Consider the following 15,915-nt stretch of genomic DNA (forward strand, 5'->3'; position numbering starts at 1 on the left):
TCATCATGTGTCATTCTTCACTGATAATTCAGCTCAGTCCACTCACACAGCTCTGTTCCTCTCTCTCTCTCTCTCTCTCTCTCCCTGTGCTCTAAACGACAGGGTGTCCTCTGCCCTTTGAAGGCTTTATGTGACCAAAGGGATGGATGGGTTCCATGCAGGAGATGGAGAGTGCAGGAAAGCGACTATAAGGAAACTAATTAGCCGTAGCAGGCCCCAGGGCCGCAGGGAGGGACTCCTGCTTGGTGAAGTCATCCCAGGTTAAATCCCCCATAAGGCAATATTTGCCACAGTGTCCTTGGGCAAAACACTTAACCTCTACCTGCTCCAGAAGCACGGCTCACCCCATGTGCCACCCGGGGGGGGGGGGGGGGGGTCCAAAAGACAGTCCTGATATATTTTCTCTGCTGTACCACACCTTACATGTGCTGATGGATTTGAGGGTATATCTGGCAACCATAACAACACATAATCACAATACAGTCTGATAGTAGTTACACTTGGATTCAGGGGTGAAAGTAAGCTGGTGCGGTCCGGTATTGCCCGGTACTGCGTACCACTAAGATTCAGTGGCGGTAGGAAGGAAGATGGGAGAGCGGCTGCCTGCTATAAATCCCTCATTCAGAACCAGTTATGGCCACACTCTGGGTCAGAAAATAGATCTGCTAGTAATATGAGGTTTTGAAAACTACTTTGTCTGTTTAAAAATTCCTTTTAACTCATTCCGAACAGTTTCTGAAGTGTCCGTGCTGGACGGAGCCTTGGCCAGGCATCTCCCCTCGGAGAAAGCCCGGTGGTCTCCTCTGCGCCCAGCCTTCCAAACTTGTACCACACCACATCACACCAACCTAAGCAGTTGTGTTTTGTGTAATTTAGTTAAATTTTAACGATACAGACCAGCTCGGAAAATTTGAAACTGCTTATTAGCTAATGACCGTCGAGTTCACTCAGCAGTCTACCTCTGAAACACTGCGGTTGCTATGGGGATTGGTGCGTTTGATTTAATGCACTGGGACGTTTTCCACAACTGGTCCACACATTCTTGTGGTTGGCTGAAATACTTTATGCGTGATTTAAATATCTGTCAGTTATCATCTACAGACATTTCAAATAAAAACGGAGAGAAACACGACAAAACAGTCTTTTTTTAAATCTCCATAGGCCTACAGGTAGCCTACAGTAAAACATTGAAATGCTTTCATTTGTTTGGGTTTTGACTTTGCTATTTTAAAATGCATAACATGAGAGCGAGATGAAGGTTTTGGTAATAGTACCGGCAAGAAATTTAAAACTACTTTCACCCCTGCTTGGATTGGAAGAGAAAGTCACATCTGGATAATTTGATGACTGTTGCCCATTTATAGATTCTGTAAACACAAAGATCTGTGATAGCTGGAGGGTGATTTGCTGAATCATCCATATGTTGTGTGTCATCTTACCCATTAGTGCCAGAATATGACAAGCTTTCTCGGGGGGCATCGCTTGTGCTAGCGCACAGTCATTTCCCTGTAGTTAGTGATGCGAACAGCTCATGGTGGCTTTGTCTAAAGACATTGCAGCACAGAGTTCCATGCTCTTTAACAGGAGGCAGACTCACAGACCCAGGACCAGTTAAATGTGATAATATGTGTGTTTTACCAGTAAACATAATTTCTTTGAGTAACAGACGCTACAAAGTTTGAAGTCTTAGATATTAATTGCAACATGTGGATCACTGTTCAATTCAAAATGTTATTGTTTTCTTTTTGTTATAATAATGCTGATGTTATATATTTTTCTGTATATATGAATATAAACAATCATCACTCAAGAGGAAAGAGGAAATAGTGCATTTGTCGGGGACTATTTTCAGCAGCAGATTAATCCACTTTTGTTGCTCTAGAGCAGCAAGTGCCAAAATAAACTATAGTGTGTGTGTGTGTGTTAATGAACAAACGCACAGTTAAACAGTGTTACTGTTGTGTGTTTTTTTTAAGTTTTTGGACAACATTAGCGCTCTGTGACAGAGGAAGAGGATCAGACTGTGATGCACACATAAGCCTATATTAATCTGATCATGGTTAAGAGTCTGCTGCTGCACAGATTCAACTTCAGTAGTTCCAGTTTGAACATTTTAGTTGAAACTATGCAACTACCTGCTACTGTAAGTGTGCATTCATTCAAAAATGACACACACACACACACACACACACACACACACACACACACACTATACCCCCCCAAAATAAAGAATTGAAGTCACCTCACAGAGATAGCATATTGCTGACACAGAACGAGCAGCAGAAGACAGGAAAACAGAGGCAAAGACATCTCGCACTTTAAAAGATACTGATGTTGATTCAATGCCTATCAGTGCAACCAGCAATTCCTCTCGGGGGTCGTAACAAGTGCGGGAGGCTTGTTTGGAGTGATGTGCCTCTCGAGTGTTACAATCAATCAAAAGAGAAAAGTATATGATGTATTCTGCAGAAAGGCATTCAACTCCCACGCGTGAGAAGTACCTCTCATCTCTGTCTGCATTGTACTGGCTCCAGCTCCTGCTGTCTTCACCGTCTCCTTCCCTTCATCCCCTAAAGCTCTCTGTCGGTTCACTTCATGACTAATGCTACACTCTCATTACCCAGAGTCCTGCTGTCGACTCTGCCGCGTCTTCATCCTCTTCCTCTCTCACTCACTCTCTCATCTCTCATTTCTGCCCACTCTCTGTTATTGCTTTTGCCGCTTTGTATTTCCATTCTCTTGTCAGCTCTCACGCACCACAGAGGAATTTCGTTTCGACAAAGACAAAACCCGCCATTTGGACATTGTGAAACAAAATGGTGACTGGAATGGAAGTCTCATTATGAAATATAGCAAAAGCTTCTTCAGCTTTTACCATTTAGAGGATAAAACCCTCTGCACTTGCAAAAGATTGAGATGGATATACAGGCTTGTGGAGCACACAGATATGACTCACACATATTCATAGACCAATTTGACTACTGACACAAACATCCTCTTGTCTCAGACTTTCTTCCAGAATGTAATTTATATATTAAAGCCTGAAACTGCTTTTATACTCTTACGGAAACAAACACTCTTCATTAAAACAAAGACTGATTGGATTCTGTTTCCTCATTCTGTTAGTCCCAGCAGCGCCCTATCAAAGAGCCTCCAGAACCTCGTCATGTTCAGTGATCCAGCAACATTAAAACCTCTACATACCAGACTGACAAGACTTAGTTTAGTTTAAAACGGTCTGGAAAAGTATCCTTGTTTGCTTTCTTACCACGAGTGAGACCGGAAGGTTGAAATTTAATATAAAGTTGGCTTAATATGGCTTTAATCTAGTTTAGCACAGAGAAAAGTTGTGTGTTTTCAGGAACTCCAGTCTAGGCCCAATGTGGCTTGGATTTATTTCTTCAGGGGAGGTGAGGTGATCTTAATATTCCATGCACTGGTCAGTGACTCTGATCCTGTCCTGGACCCATATCTATTAAACATCTCAGGATCACTGCAAGGAGTCATGCTGAAAAACACTCCTACCTCACAGCAGGACTGAGAACTATTTATGAAGCCTCCTACAACAAGAAGAATGAACAGTGCTGCTGTCAGGCTGCTGTTTCTCCAAACTCAGAGCCACAAGGTAAAAGTCATGAAGATGTGCTGGAGTTCTCAGTGATGGTTTTGAAATATTAAACGGTGTTAAAACTTGAAATGAAATCTAGTTTTCACACATGGTTATACGTGTCATAATTTACAAATACGGCATTTATATAAGAGACTGTAAGGATGCGGCGTATTAAATCAATGTAGCTAATGTAAGTTAAAATAGCCTAGTGACTCAGCACACACATACACAGGCACTCGCAGTGATGATGTTGGTTGTGACGCACCACTTTATGAGGAATGTGTTATCTTCTCCTCCACTGTTCAATTCACTTTCATCCACAGCCCTGGTTCATTTACACACCGTACATGTGAGGAAAATGTTTTCTGTAGTGTCATCTACAGAGAAATGCATCATCAAATACTCCAGCAGTAGCACAGGGCTGTTATTTAAAAAACAAAATGAATGTAAAGGTTGAATAGAGATAGATGTATAGAAAGAGAGAGTGAGAGAGCTTGTTATTACTTTGTGCATTTAAATATCAGCCCGTTAACAGCGATTATCAGCCCGGCCCGTCACTCTTCTTTAACAAGACGCTGAGTGGTTTTTGAGAGAAAAGGCCTGTTTGTTTGGTTCAACAGACTCTGGAGCCTCAGGCTGTGTTTACTGCTGACAATATCTACATGGCAGAATAAGTATAATAGGTTCCTGAGTGATTTGGAAAAGGCTGCCAGAGAGACAGTCCTTTTTTTGTGTGTGGTTGTTTGTCTATCAATTAGAGTGTCGATTAAATAAATGTGTTTGGGCTCCATCTTGCCGCTGGCAAAGAACAGAGCTGTCTAGAGACACACCTACAGGAGGTTCCCAGCCAAAATCACTTTCAACACATTCCTGCTCAAAAACAACAGAAACCATCACACAGAGATACTGGGGTTTATTTGGTTCTCAGACATCTCTAATAGCCAAGCCACATACCAACTTTTTTTTTGTTCCATCAAATAGGGAGCTTAGTTCTTAAAGCCATGTCTGCTTTGTAGTCTGCTGTAGTGTAGTCACTGTAGCAGAAATGTGTCTTACAGTCCCAGGCAAAACATTAATTAAATTCGTAGGACAGAAAAAATATAAGCATTACAAGTTTGACTATTAAAGTAAAGAAATGTTTGTACTCTGTCAAGAAACTCCATTCTCATTTGATCAGATCAGATATTTTAACTCATGGGTTGACTGCACTCAGCAGTCTTTTGTCGCTCCAGATTGTGTTCAGATTTTATGACTCAACTATGACAGGACACACACTTTTTATTCATCCAACTCTGCGGAAATCCGATATTGTCACATCAGTGATGATGAACAGGAGTGCTGAAACAGTGTGGGGCAGCTGTTCTTCAGAAACACTACACTGTACCGTGACTGCAGAAGCCATCAATAAAATATGTCTCATAATTATAGGTTAGTCATATTGGAGAAAATGTTATCATATAATGTAACCATAGATCAGAAAAAGCAGAAACTACAGGCCCATGTAAAAACAGTCAGCCATGTAAATCATCATCAGAGAGAGTGACAGATGTTCTGCCTGTGAGGACATCAGATCATAAAATGCTAATAAATCATGCAGCAAAGCATAAAACCTTGCAATAGGAGGCCGTGCTTTGTTTACCTGATGGACAAACGACTACACTGAAAGGCTTTCATCCCTCCAGTCTGTGCACTTCCAACGTCTCGAGTCGAACTTGCCAGAGCAAGTGAAGCAGCAGCTGCCATGTGAGCGAGGACGTTTATTAAGGCGACGTCAGGGCTTCCAAAGCTCCACCTCAGTGACGGCACAGCCTCAACTGACAACAGCAGGGGCCACAGCACACGCAGACCATCCATCACTTTCACCACCACAACCATGTCGGCCCTTTTCTCTGAATGTTTATTCTAAAGCCATATATGTGCTGATACTTTTTTTTTTTATCCATGCTACCTCACCCCAACACAGATGCATCCAGATATAATGAGAGTACAGTATATACAGCTGCTTACTTGCATTCAATTGCACAAACATTTCTTTTTGGAGGGAAATTAAGCAATGAAATCAACAAATGAAGACCAGGCTAACGAGAGGATGGACAGCGTTCAAGAATCACGCTACAGGAACTAAAAACTAATCAACTAGTCGATCACCAGAAAGATAATTGGCAACTCATTGTTTAGGTAATTTCTCATGCAAAAATGTTTAATAGATAGATATAAATAGATTTCCTGCTTTCCTCTGTTTTCTATCACATTAAGCTGAATATCTTTGGGCTCCAAAATAATTAATTTAAAGATTTTATAGACCAAATGATGAATTCAATTAGTCTTACAAATGATCCGCAGATTAATCGACAATCAAACTAATCATTAGTTGCAGTCCTAAAATGGATGGATGGATGGAACTAGAACTCACCAGCACTAGTGAATAAATCATGTGCCTTTACAGTACCTTGACTCAGTGAAACACTGCGACTGTCGTGGTTAACACTGAACACAAACAGACACAGTGAATGCTTAGCTTAGTGTGAGTCTGTACCTGTGAGGAGCAGCTCTGATGTAAAGGCAGCACAGGGTCACACTGACATGAAATCCTCTCCAGGTGTTAGAGAGGTGAGGCAGGCATGTGTGGAAGATCGGTTAGACAGGGAGGAAGACAGACAGGTCTTACCTTCTAAAACGGTGAGCTTGGCGCTGGTGTTGATCTCTCCCACACTGTTGGTGGCTGTGCATTCATAAATGGCTTCGTCGCGGTGGGTCCTCAAAGGCTGGATACGCAGCACGGAGCCCGAGCCGTCATCAAACTCAATCACCTGGCCAGACGACAGCAGAGGAGGATTAGAGTAATCATCTGTGACATTTACATTCAAATTCAGGTCTGTTTGGCTCCTCTCTGTTACAGACCCAAATAACATAATGGTGTTAAATTCACTTTGAGAAAGCATTGCCATTTGCTGAATGAACAAAGAATTTCAAGGAAATTCTCCACATAAATATGTAAAAAGCCTATGTTTTATTTTCTTAACACCCACCCCGAGTGTGGTCCAGACAGACAGACAGACAGACAGACAGACATGAATTTGCACTTGCTCTTTGTGATGTTGCAGTGGTAGTTGAACTTTTCAGTCCACAGCCTAAAGACTTCATTTGCTTTGCCATCATCTCCAAAAACAGATGAACGTAAGCAAGTGCATCAACGTACGTGCACACTCTAAATCACTAATGCCATAAAGATGAAAAATGTTGGCTGTGTGAGGTTCCTGTTTTTGACATGTTGAAAAGTGGTTATCATCACTGGCCAGAATCACTGGCCATTTTCTAAAAATCTCTGCCAGTAGCAACCTGACAACCGTTCCCCTGCCAATTCTTAATCCCCTGCAATTTCTTAATCAAATGCTTTAATTACTGCTGTAACTGTTGTAATTATTATCTTGAGAGGTTGGGACTATGGGGTGAGGTGGGAGAGATATACTGTAACTATTATGAAGTTGTTTGTTGCCTTTGTTTGTTCCTCTTTTTGTTAATGAAAAGTAACTACTGTAAGAGACAATGTGATGAATAAAGAGTATAAAAATGAAATAAATCAATAAAAAAGTGAAGGTTCTGCATTGTGCACTAGGTCTCACTGATTGACTGTATAATTCTGCATGTGACTGTTAAAATAAACAATTGTATCTGGGCTTTTGCGTTGCTGCTAAATTACGCCATAATACTACAAACAATGCACCTATGCATCAATCTCATCAACTATATTAGTGATATTAGTGAACTTCAGTGAACAACTCTGAACTTTGATCACTCAGCAGAGGACAGAGGACTCTTTAACGGACAAGTTTATTGGAACTTGAGTCCCAATATTATTTTTGCTTTGCTCATCAGGTATGACATTGAACTGGTTGCTGATATCTGTTGTTATGCTGATTGATGATATGGTCATATCAATTAGTAACGACTGACAAGATCAGTTTCAGGGGAACATAAAGGTCAATCAGTCCACTGTAATACTGAGTTGCTTTTGTATCAATGTAATGCTTCAGTGTCTTATTTATCTTCTCCCCTCAGTGTTTTGTGTTGGTGGAGTTGCTGCTATGCTACTTATGACTGTGTTCACATGATCTACTGATGTTGTGTTATCATTGGACTGAGGTACACTGGTAAAATTTACGAACTTAATAATACATTCTTTTAGTAAATTGGACTCTGCATCAGTTTATTTCAGCTGACACGATGATGTCATCGATAGGATGAACTGTCATCAGTCTCCATGGCTTTTGCTGTCTCTCATCATTTGCTTGTATACTTATCCAGCACTGCACAGCTGAAGAGGTAATCAAACCCAAAGACCATCCCAAAATACAGATGAGTCTGTTGACGATTAGACTTTATTTGGAGGTCAAACTCAAAGTTAAAACTCATTGCAGAGGGATCTGTGAGTGTGTACAACTATAGTAAGTAGCTTCTTGGTTTACTCACTTGATAAGGCCATTATTGGATATCATATCTCTGAACACTCTGTTGCTCAGATTAATGGAGCTAGGGAAAACACAATTGGTGCCGCGTCTAAGGCCCTGTGGACAAAATTAAATTAATCTGCACAGCCCAGATTAGGAAATATTTGGGAGGTGTTTTTTTTTTCCCTCATCTTGTTGGAGGGCCATCAGGAAATGGGGAGGGAGGGAAATATGAAAAGTTTGAAATTTAAAACAAAAATGGAAAAGATAGTTTGAAAAAAAAATGGATGTACAGTAACTCAAAATTGTCTGTCTGATCATCTGACTGCTCATGCTTTTGCCCTGTCTGACGTTATTAACAAACAACAACCTACCCCCCAACCCCTGCACCGACACAACAGTGTTTTAGATTTGTATTACTTTATTATATATAAAAGGTAACAAAAACACACAAAACACAAGATAAATAAATGAAATACATTATATAAACACCAATGTAAATTACACAAATCATTCATCACAGGATCCACAGGATCCATGTTTGAAAAATTCCTGAAGAAAGCTAAAAAATAAAATAAAATACAATAAAATAAATAACTACAAAAAAAAAAGATTCATCCTAATACCATCTGAACAGTTCCAGATTGTGGCAGATTTTTCACCCTGTTTAACTGGCATTAACATTAACTACAGGTGTGAAGTGCAATCTAAAACTTGACTTTTCTAGCCTTCTTTCGTGCAAAATCATCAATTACATCATTACTGTATAATTGATGCTGATGATGGCAAGTCCAGAGAGACGCTCCTGTGACATAGTGGACCTCAAGTACGTTTTAATAAGCTTCAGCTTGGAAAAACTCCTCTCTGCTTCAACTACTGTCACTGGAAGGGTCATGGCATCAGTGGAAGTCCATGATGAAGACTCCACATCATTAACCACTATACCTTTGCCAACACCGTCGGTCGCCCGTCAATCAACCAGAGTCACGTGAGGTCATGTTTTTTTTTGTTTTTTTTTTTCATTTTTCGCATAACCCAATTAATTACATGTAGGTATATGGGTCTTTTTCGCATAACCCAATTAATTACATGTAGGTATATGGGTCTATGTTAATTCCAGGAATAAAATACAATTTATTTGGAAGCAGTTTGTGTGGCCTTGGATCAGTCTATCCTCACCCCCCTGGCCCTCTGACACACACACACAACCTGTATGACTCTCAGCAGTAAGTTGACGAGACAATGAGGGCGCCCACTCCACTAACTTGACGTGGAAATGAGTGGCATAGCGGTGGTCGCCCACATTGCCTATAGCAAAAACCGACCCTGCTTGGAGTGACCTGAGTCCTGAAGGAGGATGTTTACAGTGATGAGCTTGGCTGGAGAGCAGGTATGTGAAGGGCTTTAGGAATGTTAGGGGTGGTTAAAGACTCAGAGGTCAGGGCACTGGGTCTTACACTTCCGCTCCACCGCGGTGTATGACCCACCAAGAATCACATTCTTGCTCTAATGAAGAAGGTGCAAAGCTGAACTCCCTTCCTTCCATAGGAGGTTAACCCACCCTACACACAGGGAAGCTATCAGTTTGAGGAACATTTAGCCGAAAGAAGAAACCTGTTACTCAGAATGACATTAGCCAATTTTATATCCATTGTAAGCTCAGAAATGAAAAAAAAGAGCTAGAACTGTAGGGAAGACGACCTTTGTTGAGTCGATTGGGAAGTTAAGCAAAGTTCAAATCGAACCAGGGACAGAGGCAGTTTGGGGTAAACTCTAAAACACTTCCCTCAATAAAGAATGGGAACTCTTGCTTTGATTGCTAAAACTGGGTAGAAACAAAAGTAAAAAACAAAAAAAACAAAAAACAAATCCAATCTAAAGTCTTTAGGGTGGTGACATGCAGAGGTCTTGTTCTTGTAAACACTGTCGTACCAGTGTGCATTCATTTCTTAGTGGTTGTTCTCACCACCGTCCAAGCAACTACTTTGCATTTAAAAATCCCAAAATGATTGGTAGGCCCTGAGATAATATATCTCTAACACTGATCCATGTCCAGGCTAAAGCCACTGGATTGGATCACCTGGGAGGTGATGAAGGCAGTACTGCCAAGGTGTCTGTGACCAGAGTGGTCACACTCCAAGCTTTACAATGGCTTTTCAGAGGTGCAAGATGAGAGTCACATGACCTAAGAGGTTGACCAAGCTCATGCTGGTTTGGTTTCTCCACTTGCTCTAATTAGCCTAGACATATATGTCCAGATGACATTACTTAGTTAACGTATCCAGATACAGAGAGAGAGAGAGAGAGATCCCTAAGATACATACCTATCTCTGTAGGCATCTACTCAAAGTCTGCACATCTAAATCCTAAAATTCAAATAATTTAATTTTATCAGCAAAATATTAAAGATTGAATGAGAATAATTCATGAGCAGACATATGAGGAACACTGTTATAACACATATGATTTGTGTTATTAAAGATTCCCTTTCTACAGTGTAAATCACTCAAATGAATGAATCCGCAGAATAAAATGTAATAAAAGAATAGTTAAAGGAGAGGTAGAGAGCTGGTCTGTCTCCCTGCATAGGGAGGAGGTACACCCACCCCACACACAGGGTAGCCATCAGTTTGAGTAATGCTGAGCAGACAGGTGGAAGATAATTCCTATTACTCACGACGACATGAACCAAGTGTCTCCATCTACGCAGGACTCATGTTGAGTTACTTCACTTGAAGTCATTTGAGTTGGCTGGCAGCTAATGAGCCTTCCTACTGCTCCAGAGTTCTGCAGAAAAGCTCATGCACTCCTATTAATTAAGCATTTGTGGTGTGTGTTAATGCAACTGCATGCATAAAATGTTGAGTTTCTGGTCAGCACCCCGCAGTGCACAAAGATTCTGCACATTCAAATGTAGAAGAGACTCAGCAGGAGACTGTGAGAAAGTCTGGACCAATGCATATATATATTATATAAAAACTGGAGCCTATAAATCCATCCAATGGAATAATTTGTTCACTTCATCTTTTCGTCAAACCACATCAGACAGTTTCATACTAAAGTTTTAGTTTTCTGTTAAACAGCAGCTTTGTTAATCAACTGAATAATGAATGGTTTGATCTTTCAACAAGACAATTCTTGAAAGGAATCTTGCATGTAAAACTTTTTAAACTGCTCACATAACAGTGGCTATTTATGTAAATGTTTTGACACATTTTATTGTAAGGACATACCGAGGCCTCGCTCAGTATAGAGTCTGAGTTTGATTCATGTTCTTGGGGCTTCAAACCTTGCAAGTTGCACTTGAGAATCCAAACTGTTGAGCAGCTACTGGACCAAGATGGTGGCATAACATGAGGTTTGGCGTCCTTCCAGATTCTGCAAACTAGTAGTCATATGCCAGTGTTTTAAGTCTTTTCACACAGTGTAGTCTGACATATAGAGTATATCATATAACTGATATAATTGATTCCACAACTGGGACAGCTTTATCAGCTCTTCCAGGGTTATGGTTAGGGTGGATGTGCCAGTTGGATGTGTTTCCAGGAGCACGAGAAGAGGAGGGCTCTCCTCATCGGTTGTCACTACTCAGCATTTTTCTCACCAGTGTATATTCTACAGAATAAATCACTCATCAATTATAGACAGGAACATTGTGATTTTTATGGACGCATGGCTCACTGGCATCTTTTCCACTAGCACAACCGAGAGCCACATCCTTTGAGCCAATACAACAGCAGATGACTTCGGTGTGGGAGGTGGAGGACTGTGCATTTATGTAAGCAAAGCTCAATAAACTTGCTCTTACTGAATAAACCCGTTAGCCCATCATGGGCTGGCCTCTGGCAGGTTATCACAGCTCTGCTCTCTAACCTGCCAGTGCCACCATTTAACCTACAAACACTGAATTGTACTCACTGGGATGCTGAGCCTCAGGTATTCTCATTAGAATATTGCAATTAACCTGATTTGCATTAAGTGGTCTTCAAACAGGCACTAAATGGAGGAAAGCTGCTGTACAGGTTTTTGAGCATTGTGGTAATTAGTAAATTTAACATCCAGCTCAGGCTCACTGCTGCTAAACACACATCCAGCCCAATGAGGTATGTTGACACACTCTAACTGTAGAGTATTAGACTACAGCACACAACCTCTGCTGCTCTGTCTCTCTCTGTCTTAGGCGCACACAAAAGCAGAGAGCTAATGAGCAGTGAAGGTGTGAGAAAGGGAAGTTCTGCACATTGAAGCACATCAGAGAGGGGAGCTTTAAGGCCTGCTATCAAGTCGTACCTCAAAGCGCTGAGAGCTGACTTTCTTCCCCTTCTTCATCCAGGTGATGCGAGGTTTGGGCTCGCCCACCGCCTGGCATACGAACGACGCCACTCCTCCTGAAATCCCAGTCTGATCGTCAGGGGACTTGATGAAGCTGGGCATGCCTAAAGGTGAGAGACAGCGAGACAAAGGCGAAGGAAGGAAGAGAGAAGAGAGCGGGGAAGAGAAGATAACCAGTATGAGATGAAGAGCCCTGACAGAGAAACAGCTCCAGGCAAGTTACAGGGATTTTACCACACTACATCTGCTGTAGTTCTTGCAATAACAATATGCTCTTTCAAAAGCTGTCTTATGCCTGTAGACACACCTAGTAAAAACAGCTGAACACATCCTCACCCTGATAATAAGCAGCACCTGTCAGTCTTATTAATAGCTGCATCGAGCAGGCAGATGTGAATGGACGGACAGAAACCTTGGAAAATCTGCTTTGAATGCATGAATAAACATGTATCATAAACAAACACTGAGGCCGGTATTCACTGAATATGTGCACCGGATCCATAATACTGTCACTAAAATATCAGCCTTAAATAAGTGTTGAATAATAGTGCTGCTCAAAAAATAAATCATATTTATACTTTACAGTATGTCACGGTCATGAATATGTTAAAGGTACCGGTGGTGATTTTTTGCCACTGGCAATGTTTTGATGAGCCTGTCACTGTTTTGTTGGTGCACAAACATGCACATACATGCTACCAACCCAACACATGCTGACTGAGGAGGGTGGTAATGCAAACGTGTAGAGGCTGGAAATGTCCTTTAATATTACACAGGTGTTGGACATTTAGATGAATATAGCACCCATCGGTGTCCACACGCCAGTATGAATATATCAGCAATCACTGGTTGTTGGGTTGACAGTGGCATTTTAACATATTGCCCAACCCATTATCAAACTATTTCACTCATCACCAAGCAATTGGTGGTACATGAAGCAACGTATTAATCTGAGAAGAAGGCTAACCAGTGTAAACATCATTTAATAAATGCTTGTTTACAGGGGTTCTCCACTGATTAATATGTATTTCCACGAAAGACACATAAAAAAAAAGTCAAAATCAAAAAAGTTCAAACAGTTTTCACAGTACTGACCATGATTAGTAAGCTAACGACCCCTTTATAGCTATTTTAAATAATTGGCTTGACATGAAGAAGCAAGTGCACCTTGACATGTTTGTAAACCTCAAAGATACCAACAATAAAAAATGTTTGCAGATGAATTCCAATAGTTTTGGAAAGAAATGTTATGAACGCAGTAAGTTTGAAAGTGACCTAATAAGTTTTTTATCTTTATTTGTCATGTTAGAAATTATTCTGTTGTTTTAGTAAAACATGCTCTGTTCATTGTTTTTCATACAGTACAGTGCTGCTTTGTACTTCATCAGAATCAGAATCACTTCATTGGCCATGTGTGTACACACACGAGGAATCTGACTCGTTCACTGTGCTCTCAGTTGTACATACAGGTATAGATGTGTATGTACACACATATATATGTGTGTGTGTGTGTGTGTGTGTGTGTATCTATCTATAGACATTGTATACTGGATAAAGGACTGATGATAGTGCAATGGTGCAGGTGATGGAATAAATATGGTTTCTACAACCATATACATTTCTATGTACAACAGACTAAATGCAAACAGCGGATAAATAAATAAATTAGAATGAGCAGGTTTGTTTTTGTAGGAATTGTAAATCACATAGTTATGCATATTTACTGTCTCTTTTGATTCATGTACTGATTGATGTTGTTTCTGTAATGTTTCAGTTTTACAAAAAAAAGACCAGTAAAATTCAAAGTCAAAGGCTTGTGTGTTAACTGGCTGCTAGCTTAGGACAGGAGTCCATGATGCAAGAACAGTACAGTACTGGTATCCGTTTTACTGGCTGAGATCTGGAAACTCAGTGGGCACCAAAGTCAGTCAGGCGGTATGCTTCTTAGAACTCTGGATCTAATATGTGGATCTGTATCATTGGCATGCACAGAAGGTCAAGACCTGTTATCAAAGTCACATCTGTTGACACATCTGGATGACAGAAGGGGCCTGATGAAGGAGCCCGGCAGCCGGTACTCATCTCCCTTTGATCCTCTCTCCTTTACGCACAGGTTGTGTAGTCAGTTAGTATTGACTGCCTTAGCATCTCACCATCTATGCCTCTAGCCTTACAGCCAGTCAGCTGAGAACACTCCTCAGTTCCCTTCCAGTTAGTGGATGTGCTTTAGATTTACTGAGTTAATCAGTCTGTGATATGGCAACACGTGTTCAGGTTAGAATTGACCTAGTTGTTCACTTTTCTCTACCAAATCAGAGTGTTTGTTTCTGTCTGTGTTTCTTGGCTTGCCAGACATCTTGTACAGTGTCTGTATTAGCAATAGGAATAACCACTATTGCTGTTCTAGCTGTCTCCACTCATGTTGAATTCTGGACCATTGTTTTGGAAGGTTGTGTTAGGTAACACTCAGAAAGCCGTGTTCTCCGTCAGAGACAGACAGCAGTAAATGTAGGCTGGCCACACAAATAATTAAATATTGCACGTCAGAGCTTCACAGGCAACAAAACTGAAACGTCACCTCAGGGGTGACACCTCTGTCCCCAGAGAAGCAATCATAATGCAGGTGTTTTTTTTATTTGAGGTAGAAGTGGCTTCTTGAGTGCAGGGTCAGTGTGTGGCGACAGGTTGAGGACAGGTGGATGATACTTGAATGTTGCCGCACGAAGGCATCAAAGTATTGTCATCCGGCAGTTTCCCGCTGCCTCGCTGCTGCCCCCAGATTGTCCTCTGTCAGCACATAGCTCCCAATAAGACGTGTCTCTGCTGTAACTTTGACAATCAGCACAAAGATCAGTCCTTTCACAGGCTGCTGCTTGCCTGTCTTCTTGTGTGGTTTGTGGTTCATGGCTCCTTTCCACACAATACCCAATAACATACATACTGTGGTAGGCCACCCACACTTACAAATCACTATGTAATATGATTCGGGCAGTTATACAGACACATACACAAACACACACACGCGTAAGAGTTAGAGAGGTTTGAGAAGAGGGCTTCTGGCTGGAAAGTTTCTAGTTTTAACAGTTTGACCCTCTTAAACCCTTGAGCAAGGCATTCAGCTCCTGGCCAGCTGCACAGCTTGAGGGGTGCAACTGTCACAGATAAATCAGATACAAATTTATATAAGTACTGACATCATTTAAAATGCAATGCAATGGTGAAACAGTGTATCCTGCATACTTTCTTTCATCCATATATTTCTAAAAGTGTACATTTTGAATGCATCACTGATCACTGATCCCATGCGACACCAAATGCTGATTTTAAATAAATCTATTCCATGGACAACTTTATTTAGTTGAAAGACACCATTCAGGCCCCATGTCAGGCCCGTGACATGTGTCCACAAGTTCTTGTCTCAAAAATGTCAGAAAGTATTGAGTATTGTCTTTGGAACCATTCAAAGGGTTCCATTTTATATGAATTACATGAAAAAATTATATTTTAAGTGAAAATCTCTCTCTG

At 41.0% G+C, this 15,915-nt stretch overlaps 1 protein-coding gene across 13 annotated transcripts in view; it reads right to left on the reverse strand.

Moving 5' to 3' along the window:
- The window catches only part of ptprfa (protein tyrosine phosphatase receptor type Fa), a 291,110-nt gene that overhangs the window by 170,318 nt on the left and 104,877 nt on the right, over window positions 1-15,915 (reverse strand). For all 13 annotated transcript variants that reach the window (XM_027289990.1, XM_027289989.1, XM_027289987.1 and 10 more), the window contains exons 3-4: window positions 12,349-12,494; window positions 6,279-6,420 (exon numbers count right to left, since the gene is read on the reverse strand). In XM_027289990.1, coding sequence (XP_027145791.1) covers window positions 6,279-6,420; window positions 12,349-12,494 — 288 coding nt within the window. The remainder of the gene's footprint in view (window positions 1-6,278; window positions 6,421-12,348; window positions 12,495-15,915) is intronic.

The sequence above is a fragment of the Larimichthys crocea genome, chromosome XVII, assembly GCF_000972845.2.
Source record: "Larimichthys crocea isolate SSNF chromosome XVII, L_crocea_2.0, whole genome shotgun sequence".
In the NCBI taxonomy this organism is placed as follows: domain Eukaryota; kingdom Metazoa; phylum Chordata; class Actinopteri; family Sciaenidae; genus Larimichthys; species Larimichthys crocea.